Source organism: Odontesthes bonariensis, chromosome 13 (genome assembly GCF_027942865.1).
Source record: "Odontesthes bonariensis isolate fOdoBon6 chromosome 13, fOdoBon6.hap1, whole genome shotgun sequence".
NCBI classification, from domain to species: Eukaryota; Metazoa; Chordata; class Actinopteri; order Atheriniformes; family Atherinopsidae; genus Odontesthes; species Odontesthes bonariensis.
Window position 1 is genome coordinate 16163734 of NC_134518.1, and position 17122 is coordinate 16180855.

General features: G+C 42.1%; 1 protein-coding gene across 3 annotated transcripts in view; it reads left to right on the forward strand.

Annotated features, from left to right (window-relative positions):
- The window catches only part of nlgn3a (neuroligin 3a), a 143091-nt gene that overhangs the window by 87070 nt on the left and 38899 nt on the right, over window positions 1-17122 (forward strand). For all 3 annotated transcript variants that reach the window (XM_075481149.1, XM_075481150.1, XM_075481151.1), the window contains one exon: window positions 7119-7304. In XM_075481149.1, the coding sequence (XP_075337264.1) occupies window positions 7119-7304 (186 nt within the window). The remainder of the gene's footprint in view (window positions 1-7118; window positions 7305-17122) is intronic.

Below are 17122 nucleotides of genomic sequence, written 5' to 3' on the forward strand. Positions count from 1 at the left end.
TATATTTTTGTTAGAATATTAGACCTATGGTAAAAGGCTAATTTTCTGTTATGAAATATCTCCCCACAATAGATGTTCCTTCAAGTGGAACAAAAGAGCTGCTTAACCTCACAGTTGTGACTCTCAAATACCAGTTTTTCTCTGTCCTCCTGTGGAAGCATGTAGGTCCGCCTCCGCACCAGCTGTGAGATGCAAAGCTCCCCTTCATGTAAAAGCATTTCGCTGTCTTTGAGAATCCTCCGTCCGTGCTATTATGTGAAAGGAAGATGCTAAGAGATACAGAGAAGAGAGAGGGTGTTAGGTGGTGTGAAAAGAAAAAGGCAGATATGGTGAACAGAGAAAGACACTGAGAGGAGGAAGACAGAGAACATGACAGAGATCCAGTAAAGGCAAAAATGCTGAAGACAGGATAGAAGAGAGGCAAAGGAGAACCACAGAACTTTAAGCTGACAGCCAGTATAGTCGACGTGTGATTGATTGAGTGCCGCTCAGATGCCAGAGGTCATACATATGCATACTGCTCATTTGTAGTTCCTGCCAGGGTTGCTGTCCACCAAGGCCCTTGAATAGTGTCGTATGACCACCGGGACACATCACACAATCAGATTAAGCGGCCCTGAAGTCACATGCACGACAACCAGCAGCTGCCACGTGCACCGCCAGCCAAGACTTACAGTATCTGTTTTTCATCCCTGCCTGCCACTGCAGGCTCTTGTCTGTCTGCAATAGATCTGGGTTTTAGGGGCTCAGATGTGTGTCAGATGGGCTTTGGTGTTGGTGCAGTAGAGATTTTCCCTCTCAACATTTTGTTGTGTGTTCTTCTTTTTGTTATTGCTTAGTTGCACAAGCCCCATTTTCCAAGTGAGTAGTTCAATGTGTACATATGGCGGCACAGTATGCATAATGCTCTGTCATTAGGATCATCAAACCATCTTTCTCTGCACACTATCATGTGTCGGTATATATCTTGGTTCAAGGTGCTCACTGCAGCTCTGAGACACTGAGTGCAGTAAAGGAATACAGTTCCTGGCAGTCTTCAGAGTGTTAATATGCTCAGCAAAGATCTACAGTGAAGTGAGTGTGTTAACATTCGGTTTGAACTCACTCCGAGTTGAGGGGCAGGCCCTTGAAACATCTGATGACTTTTGTTGCCATTTGAGGCAGTCTGATATTTTCTTTAATAATTCATTCCTGATGAGGCCGGCAGGAGTTGGAAGCTCATACATAAATTCTTTTTGACCAATTTCTAGTTTGATTAAGCTATCGCATTATATTAATTAATATGGAACGGATCATTTGCTGGGGTGACAATCAGAGAGAATGCAGTTTTATTTCCCTGCATCTTTATTTTCTCTTGCACCGGAAACAAGGATGGAGTGTTGGTAAATGGCTTTCTGTGTTCAGGCTGCCATAAAGAGGCTTTCTTGTGCTTGTACTGCTCTCTATCTCTCTCAACCTTCTGCTCTCAGATCAGTCTGTGCCCCAGCCAAGCTATTGGCCAGCAAGCTGTAAACAGGAGCTGTGCACTGATCCAAATGGCAGTTACCTTCATTCGGGACCACGCCCCATTCCATTCACTTAGCCTTTTTTCTGTCTATGAAACTTATGAGCATGCCGAAAACCAGCAATCCCCTCGCCAAAAAAAAAGATGGAAAGATTGAAAAATCTAATGGGAATTGGAAGGATGAACAACTGGGTATGTCCCTTGTTCGTCGTGAACTTGACACACAAGCCCTTTATTCGGTTATGTGGAGGGTTGCCCCTTCCAGCCTCTGCTTCTCATCCACAACCTCCCATTCAACCCGGGCCTGGCTTGGGGGAAGTTAGAGCTCTTTTGTAGTGGAAGACTCTTAGCGGGGGCCGTCAAGGCTGTGACTGTGTGGGCCTTTATTTGACCAGAGAAAAGAAAGGGGAAAAGAGATAGAGGGAGAGGGAGAAGGAGAGGCAAAGAGGGACCGGGGTGGGAGGAGTGGAACCAGAGGCGAGTTTGGACACAGACAGCCTTGTTAACAGGCACCCCCAAAGAGGGAGAGGATGAGAAGGAGGAAGAAACAGGACAAGACGAACCAAGAGCAAGAACAAATTTAACAAAAAGCCAAAAAACTTCCCTGCAGTTACGTCACTGTTGTTATTCCCATACTCCTCCTTCTTTTTCCCTCTCTTCTTCCCTATCTGCTCTCTCCATCTCTCCTAGCATTAGCTCACTCTTCAGCTCGATAACAAGCTTTTTGCCCTCCTCCCTGCCCTGCTTCACCCCCTTCTCACCCTCCGTCATTAGTTTACACACATTCCATTATCAGGGAGACCAGGCTAAGAGAGTTGTCTGGGGTCAGAGCGATCATTATCATCACCTCTTTCCGCTACACTGTGAGTTATAGCCCACTGTATAGGAAACAGACATTTAAATCATAATCAATAGAGAAATATCAATGCTGAGAAGCATGGCGAAAGGAAATTGCTGCCTCGACTCAAGGGGAAATGCAGACTCTAAGTTAGGGTGAGATAGTGGCACGTACATATTGATAAAATCTGATTAAGCCAGAGAATGCGTCAGAGAATGTGGCAACACACTCAATATGCTATTTGTTTGTTTATCTAAAAAAAAAAAAAAAAAAGGAAATAAAAACTCCCTCACTGTGTCTGATGTTTGACAATGTGTGATAGTGGTGAGGTGCTGGGTTTGAGCAGGAATCACCTGCTCTCTGAATATGAGCTTGTGAGCTGCTCGTGCACTTCTACGCTGCAGCCAAAGCTCAGAAAGAGAATGCTGTCATGCTGCGTGCATCAACTGACCCTCTGGTTATGTTAAGGTGACAAGGGAAGCAACGTTCCTTCCATGAGGAGATGTACACACACCGCAGGCACGCACACACACAATGTTTTGTCCACCAAGGACGATGCAAGGAGACAGGTGCGACCTGGCCCTGCTCTGACCAAACCTCAGTCACTGCTGCCACTCCAGCTGAGATCAGGGCTGGATATTCGTCTCAGCGCTGCCACAAGGAGAAAATACCAGTTCTTCGTTCAGCACAATTGCAGCACATCACTTTCAAGGAAGTACAGCTTTTAGACCTAATTGAAAATCACATCATATAATCAGTCGGCACAAATTGTAGTTCCTACATGTGGAAAAAGAGCACAGAATCACTGTTATTAAGTCATACACTTCGTTTGCGTGAGGAAGAAACTATCGTGCAATTGATCTTCTAATCCAGCTGACACGTGACAGTTTAGATGCTATATTTGGAAATCTTGCTTAAACCACTCAGACAAATTGAAGGAAATTTTGACATGACCTTTTCCAAGTGATACTTATGCTGTAAAACCCTCTTTCAACAGACCTTATGAAATACATTTTGGATTTGGCATAAATCATTTAAGAAGATGGGTTACATTCATTTCTCTTGTGTAGTTCAGCTACAGGGATTTTTCTGCCTTTTGATGTGTCTGTTTCTTATGTCAAAGCAAACACTTCTGATGGAAGATCGTGAGCTTGATATCCAAAAGGAGTGTCGTGTCTTTTTAGAGCGAAAAAAGAAAACACCCGGTATGGCATATACGACATTTGTATTCAACCTGTAGAGTTTTCACAGATTTTGAGACTGAAGTGAAAATACACATTTAAACCATCAATTAGATTAGCACAAATGGATTTGTCTGTATCTTACTTTTAAAGAATCAGATTAAATATGATTTTTTATGATTTAATGGTTATATTGTATCTGTAGAATTAATTCCACTGACGCATTGTAACTGTGTGTACACCTTTTGCCAAAGTTAATTGGTCAGATCATTTGAAATAGACTTTGCACAATGATTTTAATTCAAATGAGGAAGCAAAGAAAGCTATTTGGCCATGATAGTTATAATTAAACGCTTGTTGTAAAGCATCTAGCACGTATTAGCAATTCTAACTTAATATCAGGTTGAGTAGTGCAGTCAAGCACACAACCAGCCTGACCAAATGGTTTACAAACATCGTGTTTGAACCCAGAAATCCAAGGTTGTGTGTAGGTGTGAGCCGTGAGCAGAGCGAGAGTGCACTGCACATCACTGTTTGTGTGCAGCTGAAGCCCACGCAGTGCGGATCAGACAGAGAATATTCTGCTAAGTTTGGAAATCTATAGCCCAGTCCACAGTCAGTGAAGAGAAATTTAGAATTTAGAACCTATATGGTGTCTTATTGCATTCGTCATTGTTAGAATAATCAGTGTGAGCCTGAACTTTAATCAGAAAGTCTGAAGGTGATGCTTGGGCAATCTTCTCCTTTGCAGAGGTAAAAATATATCCAAAACAACACCACCATACCACAAGCGTGAAGACGAAGAACTGCTATAAATGTAAAAACAGAATGTAACAGAAATAGAAGTGCATAAAACAATTACTTTGCTATCTTAATTGCTTTCCAAAGCAAACACTTTGTGTCACCTTAGCAATTAAAATATAACCAGGAGCTATGGGGGATGTATTTTTAAATAGTGCCTGCGGCATGTCTTATTTAAGATACTGGACTCTGCCTCCACATTTTAATGACCGGTTGTGTGGATGCAGAGGAATCAACATAGCTAAACCAAAAGTCACAGAAGACTATAACCGAGTAGCATTTCATCATGACAGCTGAGGATCCAACTGTAATAATTTGCATTTTGTCATATAATAATCCTTAATAATACAATGCCAAATGGATCATGTTTGCAGTATCTTTTCAATTAGGCTAACAGTTGTACAGAATTCCCTTTACATGCCTGTCCCGAGACATTTCTCAACCCATCTGACATATACTTGGTGAAGTGTGAACCATTTTGCAAATGAGGGCTATTCTCGGAGAGTCACGTCTCCTCTTTCTCTCTCTCTTGCACCCTGGAGAAGGTTGTAAAAGCTGTTGTCCTTTAGTTACCACAAAAGGGGAGGAGGAGCAGCAAGATAAAAAAGAAAAGCAAAAGCTCTTAAGCTGGAGTCCTCCTTTCTGCTCTTTCTGTCTGTGTCTGTCTCCATTGCTCTGCCTGTCTCTTTCACTTCCTCTCTGCATGTGCCCCTCTGCTCTGTCATCCTCAGGGATGCATCTGAAGGAGACCATCTGTTGATCCATTTGTCTCCTCCTTTGCTGCCCATGCCACAACCTCTCTACTATCACTGATCAGGCAGGGCCTTTCCCCTGCCCGCCCTTTTTGTCAGGACCAACAGGTCCCAGGGTCAGGTTGGTCTTCTGCTGGGGGTCAGGTAGGAGGTTGTCCTCGGATTCCCATGACGAGTAAAACAGCTCTCAGCTTTTAGCCATTTTTATACATTTGCTGCAGCGCTGGAGGTTTTAGACATTACCAGGGGGACCTGTATAGGAGCAAAACCAAAGTTTTGAATCATTCAAACTGGACATTGTTCAGACTTCCCTGCAAGCTTCTGAGTACAAAGTTCCGGTAAGCTGGGGAAAAGAACTGACATTTTACGTGAATTAAATCCACTGATATGTGTGATTTCAACTGTTCTGAGCCAAAATGCATTGGATGTACTCCCGACCATCATGCAAAAATGCTTTGTGAGGAAAATGGAGGGTTTTAAAAGGCTGTACCTGAAACTATGATCTTTGCCTTAACCTGATCAAGTAGTCACCAAACTGTAATAGAGAATGTAATTGAAAAATAAATCGGTGTCCAATATTACAGGAGCCAAACTTTCATCCCAACCCCTTCAACCTCCAGATGCATTTTGTTTGCAAGTTGACATATGTTGCCAGGGTGACTGTTGAGAAACACTGACATTTTTGATATCCTTGGTTTTATAGAAATGGAAAATAGAAATGCTTTACTTTGGACTGGCAATTGAACCCATGTGTGAGTACAGCAGCTAACTGTATTCACATTGAGGGAGTTTATATACCGATGGCATTTGCTGCACTATACTTTTCTGCTTCTCTGTAATACTTTTGCTAACATTGCAGATGCATCCGAATATATCTACTATTGATATCAAGACAAATTAGTCATCCTTTCTGATACACATTTTACACTGCCACCTGTGCACCCTACCTAAACAGAATTTCGAAGTATTTTGCAAAAGTACTAAACCAACATAAATGCTTTTGTTACATCAACTGGACATCATAAACATTTAATGGCCCTGATTTCTAATCTATGCTTAAGTGAGCAGTGACTTCAGTAAAAACATAAAGAATAAAAAAATATTTTTATCGTTTTTGCACTGCTGTTTACTGTCCCCCACAACAGTTCATTATTACATGAAGGCAAAGACCATGAAGTAGATGTTAGGAGATGGGATGCTGAAGGACCATCACTAGGGCTTGCAAACATCTACCTTCAACACATTTATTGCTTGTGAAAGAGAGTGGGGTGTTGGTTTCCACACATGTCTCCCAGCTGTCACCTCACATGCATGTTCAGGGATTTGATGGACACTGAGTCCACTGTGGGGACGTCAGGGATTGCCTGCCTCTGATCTTCTCCCACGACTCTCGATTACCCATCATTCAGCAGGGCTTAGGCCCTGGAGAATAGCCTGGAAAGGGTGGTATGTTAACATGAGTGCTGATGTATCCAAGAGACTTCCTTTCCTACTCAGACCTCATACGGCAGATTGCACCGACATAGTAGAAAATGTACACGAACAATGTAAGTTGTGAATGTTTAGGCTCAAAGTATGGGAGGCAGTGTAGGAGAGGAAGACGGCGAAAATGATTGTAAATCTTATTATCACGTCTTTTTCTCACTCTGTCGATAAGGTTTCCGTCAGTGCGCAAGGTTTTCATCAGAACTGCTCAATACACAGTATTTTATGATTGGTGTTCACCTGGGGAGACATGCCATTGATTTTCCATAAGGTGCAGATGACATGTGGTCACACGCACTCCTATTTTACCAACAGTCGTGTCATGTAATAAGTCATGATTTCACTACTGCTGTCATTTGGCATGATGGTTTCTATGATAAAGTGAAGGTTGGGTTAGTCATTGCGGATAACCTTTAACTTTTTTTTCTTTAAATCAAGTCTCTCTCTCTCTCTCTCTCTCTCTCTCTCTCTCTCTCTCTCTCTCTCTTGTCTACAAAAAAAAAAGATTGGCTTTCCCTGGGTTTGTTTTTAATTTCGCATATATCTCTGTGTTGCAGGCTTTCTCAGTACAGGTGACCAGGCAGCTAAAGGGAACTACGGGCTCTTGGACCAGATCCAGGCTTTGAGGTGGATCAGTGAGAATATCGGCTTCTTTGGAGGAGATTCTAATCGCATCACTGTGTTTGGTTCTGGGATTGGAGCATCCTGTGTCAGCCTGCTCACCCTCTCCCATCACTCTGAAGGTACAGAACAACAGGGAAAGGGAATAAGTGGAGCTCATGCCTGCTGATTTGTAGACTGCTAGTTATGATAAACTATTTGTGCAGTTTGCCAGTAATATGGTAATGTATTGTATGATCATGCACACCAGAACAGCTGTTTTAAGAACCGGGTGTTGCATTGAAATCGCATTAGTCCTTTCGAAAATATGAAGTATCAAGCTTGGATTTTGACCAATTGGCTTTTTTGACAGTCCTCGTCTTTATCTCAAAACTAAACATTTAGGTTTAAGTTGTCTTTGTAAGCAGTATATATAGCAGGCAGCTACATTCAAGCTAAATCACACACACACTTTCACACCGTTCACTTTCGAAGCAACGTTGTTTATCTCCTGGCAACCTTAATGCTGTCTTGTAATGATTTACCATCTGTGTTTGTCATGCCTTTATTAATAAATGCAGCATACAGGGTTGACTTGAACATGCAATAAACATCCTTCATACTCATGCTACTCTAATGCATCACAGAATTAAGTCAGAGCCTCACTGCTTCTGTACAGGTAAGTTCTGCGGGGAGTGCATTGGCCCTTACAAATGATCTGCAGCTTTAAGCTCCATCCATGAATGTCAGACTCCAGCTGCATTTCTGCAGAGCCAAATGGTCACCGCATCATCCTTAATCTGAAATAATGAGTCACATATTCATCCAAGCATCTAAAATCTGGCTCTTTACTTGCGCTTAATTGATAGTAGGTTTGTGCATGCCATACTAAGGTGTCATTGTATGACACTGTGACGTGGCCGTAACATTCTAAATGAGAGATCTTGATGTTTAGCCTCACTTGTATATTCCTGCTTGTCTACATGTTGACAAGCCACAAACATATTGCTATGGACACACATGACTGAACATTTAACAGTGGGCTTTCACTGTACTTTGTATGGAAGTGAAATTCATTAAGGGAAATCAGTCTTGCAGCGGAGGCCTGGTCCTAGACAGTGTTGTGGTCAGGAAGCTATTAAGTGGTGCGCCCCTCCCAAATAAATACACACACCAGCACACTAATGCAGACACTATTCATTTTCTTGTCACTTGAGTGAAATCTCTGTTCTTGATTGTTTGATTACTAGACCGTTGTGCATTTGAAGGAGGTCATTTGAGCTGATCTTCTTCTGGGGCCCATTACTGTGCCAAGGATTTGTGTTGTGTTTTGCATCCTCCGATTTGAATTAAAGTGTTACTAATTGCCTTGATTTCCTCCAGTGAATGATGACTGCTTTTGGATTGAATTTTTACCATAGATGCCTTTTTTTTATTCATACTCCATAATGTTACGCTCCATGTAGCATGTTATTATACTGCCAGTGAAACCATCTCCTCTGCCTCACCGTAAATTGGATATTACCGGGTCTGTGTTTTTTTCCCATGAATGGAAATGTATGCCCCACTGATGGGATAAGGAAAAAAAACAGCAAGTAAAACTTGAAAGATTCTTGGAAATTGAAACAGGAAGCCTTCTATCACCGCAGGACTCTTGCTGTGAACGTTACCAATGGCAATCAGATTTCACACAGATTCTCCCTGAGCACAGATTGTTGTAATTATAGAAAGTTTAGGACTGGAATGGGCTGCTGGATGTGACAGGAAATCTGAGTGAAGAAATGTCTTTTTGCACCTGCTTTCAAAGCGCCCACTGTCGCAAAACGTGGTAGGACACTCGTTTGTTACCACGACAACACAATAAACAAGAAAGGTATCAGAAAAAGTCTGGTTCTGCATGGTTTTGAAAATTAAACTCAAATTTTATAATCAAATGAATCAAACACTGTTTCATGATCTCACCTGGTCTCACTAATTTTTTCTAATCAGTTTTTGTAGATCTCAGAAAGAACAATTTGCATTGAGTTTCCTTCTTTGAATAGAAATTAACATTTTGAATAGAAATCCAAGTCAAGAAAGACTGTAAACAACGAAACAATTTTTTATTCCCTCTTACCCCCAAGTAAAACTTTATTCCCTGTCCCACGAAATTCAGATTGTGGTATCATATTGAATGAGGTGTATTTGAATTGCGAAGTAGAATAAAGTAATAAGATTCACATGTCTTCGTGCCTACGTGCACACGCTCTCACACAAACATTTTCCCTCACACCTCTTGCTCAGATGCAGGATAATGAAGCCCAAGTAAAAAAAAATAAAAAAAAATCAACGATAACACGCTGTTCTCGAGCTCCCTGCTGCGTCTGTGTATTTGATGACAATATTTCTACTTTTACTGTACACGGTCTGTCATCACTCCCTGCATAGACTTTCCATCTAACATGCTTTATACGCCTATTGGTGACAGAGTGACATCTTATTTCAGATGCTCCACACTCTTCCTGGAGCTTATTTAATAAGCTGAATCCTCCTATATCATCCTAGCCCTCCGGCCTTTCTCTTTGATTGCCTGTTCCACTGGCCTGGCCTTGGTGGTGTCTCCAGGTGGGCGTGCCGAGGGCTCCAGTCACAGGGTACATCCATCACATAGCTTCTCCCTTCTGGCCAGTTTGGGGGATGGCCTGGATGTCCTCTCTGGGGGGTTTGATTTTTTTAGACCCTAGTCTCTGGCCTGCCCCCTCCATCTAATCTCCTCTTTACTGCACCCATCGGTCTCCCTGCCTTCACAAACAGTAAAAGCATGAAAGGGACACACACTGTTTCTCCACTGTCCCTCTCCCTTACTCCCACTCTGGGTTTCTGCTCCCTGGTCTGCAGCATGTGTGGTGTGTTGCTATTAATAAAATGGCTTCCTTGTCTGCTGTGTTGCAAGCAATCTAGCTGCACATCTGGAAGCAGAATGGTCATTAAAAGCGCAGTGTTGCTCAGCAGGAGTGTTTTTGACCAACTTATTAAATGTAGCTTAACAGTTGTGTCCCCACAGAGGGAAATCTCTGTCCCCATCTCCAGCTTCAAAAAGAAAACAGCAAAGGAAGTTCAGAAGCAAGGACATTAGCCAGTCCTGCATATTATCTATACGGCATCACACAGGCACTAATTGAGAATGCAGATTTGGCTTTTTCTCTATCTCCTAATAATCATTGTGATTTAAGCAGTAAGATGCTTCTCTATACATGAGGAGAATACCAAGTAGTCACTGACCTGTGTGTATTTGCACATAAATCTTAGAGTGTGTGTATCTGAGAATTGACACCTTTCCATTGAAAACCCACTGCAAACTAACTGCATATCCGCACACTGTATCAGTTTGTGTACCCCATCTCTGCACATTTGTGCATGCAGATGTGTCTATTCACAGAGCACACATGAGGGAAGGGCTGGTTGTAGAGACGCTGAAGGTCATTTGGTTTCTTTTTTTTTTTCTCTTCCTGTAAGCAATCAGGATAAAAGCTCTGCTTCTGAGGAAGTACTCCCCTTTTAATGGAATGTCTTGGACATTAAAGACAGCTAGTGTAGAGGATCCTTCATGCCAATGTCAGCTTTCATTTTTATTAAGACTTCTGGGTTATTGAAGACCATAAATACGCATGTTAAATGCTTGGATTTTATTACAGCAGAGCAAGGAGTACCAAGACTTTTTAATGCAAGATACCCCCTTAGCAAACACCAGAACCCCTTAGCATTGAGAGGCCAGTTAGATGGGTGCTCAGTTTTAAGGAGAGGGTATGTTTTTGATGCCAGGTAATGGGAAGGATAGTGTAGAAGGTGATTAGGTGAGCGAACGTATCGTAGAATGTGTTGAAACTGAAGATCTGAAAGACTGAAAACTTTCCCCCTCAAATCAAATCTTGATGATGAACTTCACGGATGGCTGTTACTCATTTGCTGTTGATTTTTTTGACAAGAATAAATGATTCATATAATTTCTGAGAGAATGTTATTAGAAGTAATTGGAATCATTAAAATGTTTCATCCTTTTGAGTGAGATACCATCAGTGGGATTCTAAACTGATGTAATAATGGCAAAAAGAAGCAAGCTCCCATGATATTTATGATAACGTATCGCAAAATATGTAGATCAAAATGACCACACATAATTCTGAATGTGGCATATATTTTCATAAATAGGCGCAAAATGCATATAAACTGCAAGTTTGTAAATTGTACAAGAATGTAAAGTACGATTAAAGTAGGATTAAAAAGTCTTCTTTTTAATCATTCTGCCTAACTCATCTTTACAGAAATAATGTTTATATGATCAGCTCCAAAGTCTTAGCAGACCTCCATGTAAGGTCTTATCTGGGCTGTCAGGCAATTTCAGTGCACAAATCAGTGCAGATGCACTGTTTCTGGCATGCATTTAACTCACGGATCTCAACTCATTGCCATGAACACCTGACCTCTGCTCTGACTACCATTTACCATGTACATGCAGGCTTGCGGTCGTCTTTGGAGTAAAGAACACAAAGAGCATTGTGATACGGCTGCTGGGAATTCCAAGGATGTGTTGAACTGTAAGACTCTTTCACTCCTTCTCTGGTGTATCTTGAGATATGACACATAATCTAAGGCTAACAATACATGCTACTTCAAATTAGCCTATCTTAGAGAGTGAAGAAACAGGCGTGTGGGAGAGTTACATTATATTTTTTCTGTAAATGTAATATTACATCTGGCTATGACCTTTGAAATAAACATGTGAGGGTTTACTTTCTGAAACAAGACCCATGGGATGTTCTTATGGAAAAGCCCACAGGTCTGTACTTCAAAATGTCCCTGTGCTGAGCGCTCACCGTATAGAGGAACTGTCGAAGCCATCTACAAGTGTCAGCTTCATTTCTGCAGGATCAGGCATCCATCGCCTGTCTGTTTAAGCACCAAATAAAGGGACCTTGCCAGAGCTGGAAAATGAATTGAAGTCACTGAGAAAGATAGCTGCTACATCTTATCCCTTCGATGTTATTCATACCCGATGCAGCTTCTATTGTTGTGCAAATGCCCATGTGCTTGAGAACACCCCCCCCCCCCCCCCCCCACCCCCCCCCCCCCCCCCCCCCCCCCCCCCCATAAATAGACCCCATCTCTAAGGTGTCAAGGCATCAGCAAGTCGACACTGTAAAGTTACCTGCGCGTTTGGGGCAACAGAATGCCTCTATCTCGAGGTTTGATTTGGCTGTTTGCTGAAGGGTGTCTGTGCATCTCAGGGTGTGAAAAAGGCCTATACGAGATGAGAGAATGGGGACGGGCCTTGTCAGGTGCCGTATTCTTCCAGTGCGATTGACAAGAGCGATAATTAAACCAGGGGGATGCCATCTCTGCGTACCAAGAATGCTTGTATTTATTTATGGTGACTACCCGGCTTTGTTGTCTGCCATATACTGTGGCCTCCATTGTGTTGAAAAGCAAACTGCTTTTAACAAGTGGCCTCTGTGGCATTATTCACTCTTTGAACGATGGTGTCTTCAACATTGTATAGCAGAGTGAAATTGCTTTATTTTCACAAAACAAAGATGGAAGATTACTTACCAACTAGAGGGTATTACTGTCTTTTGAACTTTAAAGAAATTGCAAATGCCCTATACTTCAAGAAGCAATTTTTTTTTCTCTTCACTACTTAGAGCTGTCAGGAGAAAATGAAGCCAAAGTTGTGCTGAACAGCGGAAGAAAAGCAGGCTCTTCACCGTGATGTTAGGTGGGAGGGATGTTTTTAGGGTAAAGACTACACTTCTGAGGTCAGATTGCCAGTTTTAGGTTAACACTCTAGAAAATAATATCCAGTTGCACTGTCCATCAGAATGAGGCAGTTTTACCAGTCCCCCGGCAGAACCGAGCAGAATGAAGAATTGATAAATGGTCCTAAAACGGTGAAGGCAGTTTATTTAGGTACTCTAGACATCAGTCTGTCTCAGCTTGCAGCAGGTAGTTGAGCCTATAAAGCATGGAGTTATAGGTGTTAAAGAGACAAGCAGCAGGTCAGAGAAAGAGGCAGGGGATAATTGAGTACTTTAGTAAATCCATGCCTCCATCTACCAAGGTAATAGCTCAGAGCATTGCATATACCGCAGCCCCAGATCCACAACTGTATGAATGAGCTTCGGCAGCTTGATCGGCATGTGGCACACTGTCTAAGCAATATTCTTCAAGACAATACAGGGAGACCCATCTGGTGATATATTGCTGAGATTACTTTTGGAATCTAATCGCCGCTGATGAACGAGGTTACTATGGAATATGTCATCTGTTGACGACCTCCAATCCCTGTGAAGACGCTGGCAAGTCATTAGTTCAGGTATGTGCCATCTATGAATCATTCTTGATAAATCATTGTCAAGGGTGCATTCATACCCCTCCTAATGGACAGTGACAGTAGTGACGGGAACAGTGGCTTCAGCTCTTGACTGCCCTCTCTGATCCTGTTGGTCTTTAGATCAATTAAACCAATCGCAGCATCATATTGTACTCAGACTGTCTCGTCTGTTTCCTGTGTTGATTGGTCGAATGATTTGACGGAGGTTTCTGTCTGTCTGTTTTCCTGCTACACTCATCTCCAGTCCAGTGGCTAAATCTCTGTGGCATCTTTTCTTGAGCTCCTCTTCACTGTTTCTCAAAGCGGTTTCTTTCTTTCCCCAGTACCCACCCTCCCCCACGTCTCTTTTTCGTCTTCTCACCATGTCTCCCTCTCTCTGCTTCAGTCTTTCTCTGGCACCAGTGTAAAGCATCCATTATAGAGTGATGCATGGGTGTCTGTGTGAGTGGGAGAGAGGGACTTGGCACTCCTCCTACCCCACCTGCAGAGGAAGCACAGACAGCTGAGCACTAGGGGCTCATCTCACCCCCCTCCCCCTCCCCTCTGTCTCCCTCCTCCGTCCATCTCCACATCTCTGCTGACCTCCCTCCTCCACTCACACCTTCCCTATCTCTCGCCTTCTCTCCAACCCTCTCGCTATTCCCTGTTGTTGCACACACATTGGCCCAGTTTCTGCCAGCACATTACATTCACTCGCTTAATTTTCACATGTCATTATGTCCATCTATGTTTTATTTTATTTTATTTTATTTTAATCTATTTGCTGCCTTCATGACTGCTTTTGTAAATGCACCAGTCCTTCTTTTACACTTCATTATCTATGTTCACCCATTAGGCATTCTGCACCAGGCAATAAGCCTGACTAGATGTGTTGTTAAATAGACTCTTGTTTCTGTGTTTGTCAGCCAGATGAACAACTAGGTGTAATTAGCTGAACTTTCCCCTTTAGTGATAACCACGAGCTCTCTGTGTTTGCTTGTTGTTGCTGACAGCTCACCCCTGTGGTTAGCTAGGTCAGTCCTTTGGTGCCCATGCATCTGTTTATCTCAGCCCAGAAAAAAAAGTGTTCAGTGTCTCTGTGTGAATAACAGATGGATTCTGTGTGGAGCTGCTCTGACGGCATGCTATGCTTGGGAGCACCATCTCATTCCTCGTCAGCTTCACAGGCTTGCAGAACATGTGATTTATACACATCTTCTGCAGTGGGGGAAGAAACATCACCAGGTGTTTCAGATTCTTTTCTCCTCTTTTCTATTTTTCATTATTATTTTTTTTTGGAATTCAATTAAATTTTTATTTTCAAAATGACAAATGTAACCTTGGCATGAAGTTTAGAGAAGAGTACATGCATTCTGGATAAATCCAAGGACTTCCATCCCTCTATTAAAGGGTGTTGCAGTTCTCCAAATGCTTACAGCACAATAACAGAACAATGAACAGGAATCAAAACATAGCAGCGTCCCATAAAAAATAGATGGAAAAAAAAAAGGTTCTGCTTTTTATTTTAATTTCAAATGCAACAGTAATGACATCCATGACAATAGTCATGATTAGATAGAAGAAAACAACAGAAATCGCAGGCAGTAAGCAGAGAGTTGTATCCGGTTATCATATTTTGAATTTAAAAAAAAAAAATTGATGACTCTACACATAGTGGTATTAAACGACATCACAAGCACAAATACGTGTTCACTGCACAATAGACAATAGGCACCCGAGAATGCAGAATACATGCTTTTTACACAGACCCATGCTTTCTTCAGTCTGTGCTCACAGGCCAGATAATTTGCAGGGAAAGCTAGGGTTTTTTCTCCATGTGCGTGACAAAAAGTGTCAAACACAAGTCAAAAGAATCTGCATTGGGACCAAGCCTTGGGGATTTACTTGATGACAGCCATCTCAGTATGACACAGGGATATTCATGTATACCATCTGGATTTCTGTCACTGACATAGTGTGCTTTTTAAGTGTCCATTATAGCTGTCCACCATGTTTGCACATGCGAGTTCAGCTTGTGATGAGCTGTCCTTCAGTTCTGGGCAGTAAAAATTGCATTTGCTTTTGTTGTAAAATATGCATACTCACAGTGAGTACAGACAGTGAAACCCCTAATGAGAGAAACTTCAGTAAAACATGCTGACAAGCAGGAGCCTCCGCTATAAAGGGCCTGCATTGAGCAACCTGACAAAAAGACAAAATCTTTAGCTCTCAAGCCCACAAGGCTGTAATAGATTTTAAGCTTAGAGGGGTAACATGAGCTATTAGATCCTCAACAGTGGTATTGGAGAGCAACTCACCAAATCAAATGCATCTAATAGAGAACAGTATAGCCAATGTGCTCTTTCGCAGCTTAAAGACAGTTTCTCTCTCCTAGAAAAGCACTTCTACATCAAGAAGTTATCTGTTTCTGACTTTGGAGTGTAAACCTTACAAAAGTAGGTTCAGACTTTCAGGTCTCAGGCTGTAAGTGAAAGTAGCATCTGGTTGTTACACGTAGAATATCATCTGAGCTGCAGTTAGGACCTCTGCTGTGCGCAGGAAATTTTTTCTTTTTTGCAACAGACCCATTGACACTTGTGACTTGGTTTTAAAAATAACTTCACATTTTACTTTAACTAATTTCTGACAATTTACTCTTTGAACTGATAAAAGATGCTGATCGTACAGAAACTTTCTTTGGCAGCTTCTTAGAATCCCATTTGTAGCTTACACGCATCAAAGTTTCATACCTTACGGCTTATACGTGGCTTTGTGTTCAAGTCAAACTTAGAGCAAGATAAAAACTATTCACAACTCTATCTTGTAAATGAAGCCCCTTACTGCTCACACCTCAAGAGTCATGCATGTTCGCAGATACAGGACTTCAAAATGCTTATGTGGGAGTTTTCACACCTTCGGCCATAACAGTTCTAAATGAAATTTGTGGCTAGATTCCTGGCATTGGCAAGCATTCGTATTTGTGTAAATGTGTGTAGCTCCCAAGTGTATCGGTATGAATGCACAGATGTGTGTCTGCATAATTTGCTTTCAAGCTCTTTTATGTTTATGATGTTTTCTTTTTTTCCTTCCTTTTGCTGTGAATGTAAGTTTCTCATCCTGAAACAAGAGCACCGGCTGTAAGTCATTCACACCTTTTTAGCTAAATCCCAGACAGGGTGAGAGGGATAAATAACAATGTATTTATGCAGCTCTTGGGTTGCTGTGTACGGTGTGAGATTTGTATATGTCGGTATCATCTGCCCACAAGCAAATGTCCACAAAAATGTCCAACATGTTCAGGCTTAACAGCACAGAGGCTATACTTAAAGCAACATTTTGATGCTTAGAAAGAAACAGCCCTCCTGGGCCGCATTAGAGCGCTCATGAGTGGGATTTGAACATTGCTGGCCTTGGCAACAACAGAGTGCATCTGTAGATGCCAAGTTTGCAGAGCCTTTTCTGCAGCCTATTCCAGCCGTCACATGGTGAAAAGGTGACGAGAACACAGGACAGGTCACTAGTCCGTCACAGGAACGCACAGAGACCATGCATGCTCACAATTTCACCTACTCTCAATTTTGGATCTCCAATTAAACTAATATGGATGTTTTTTCA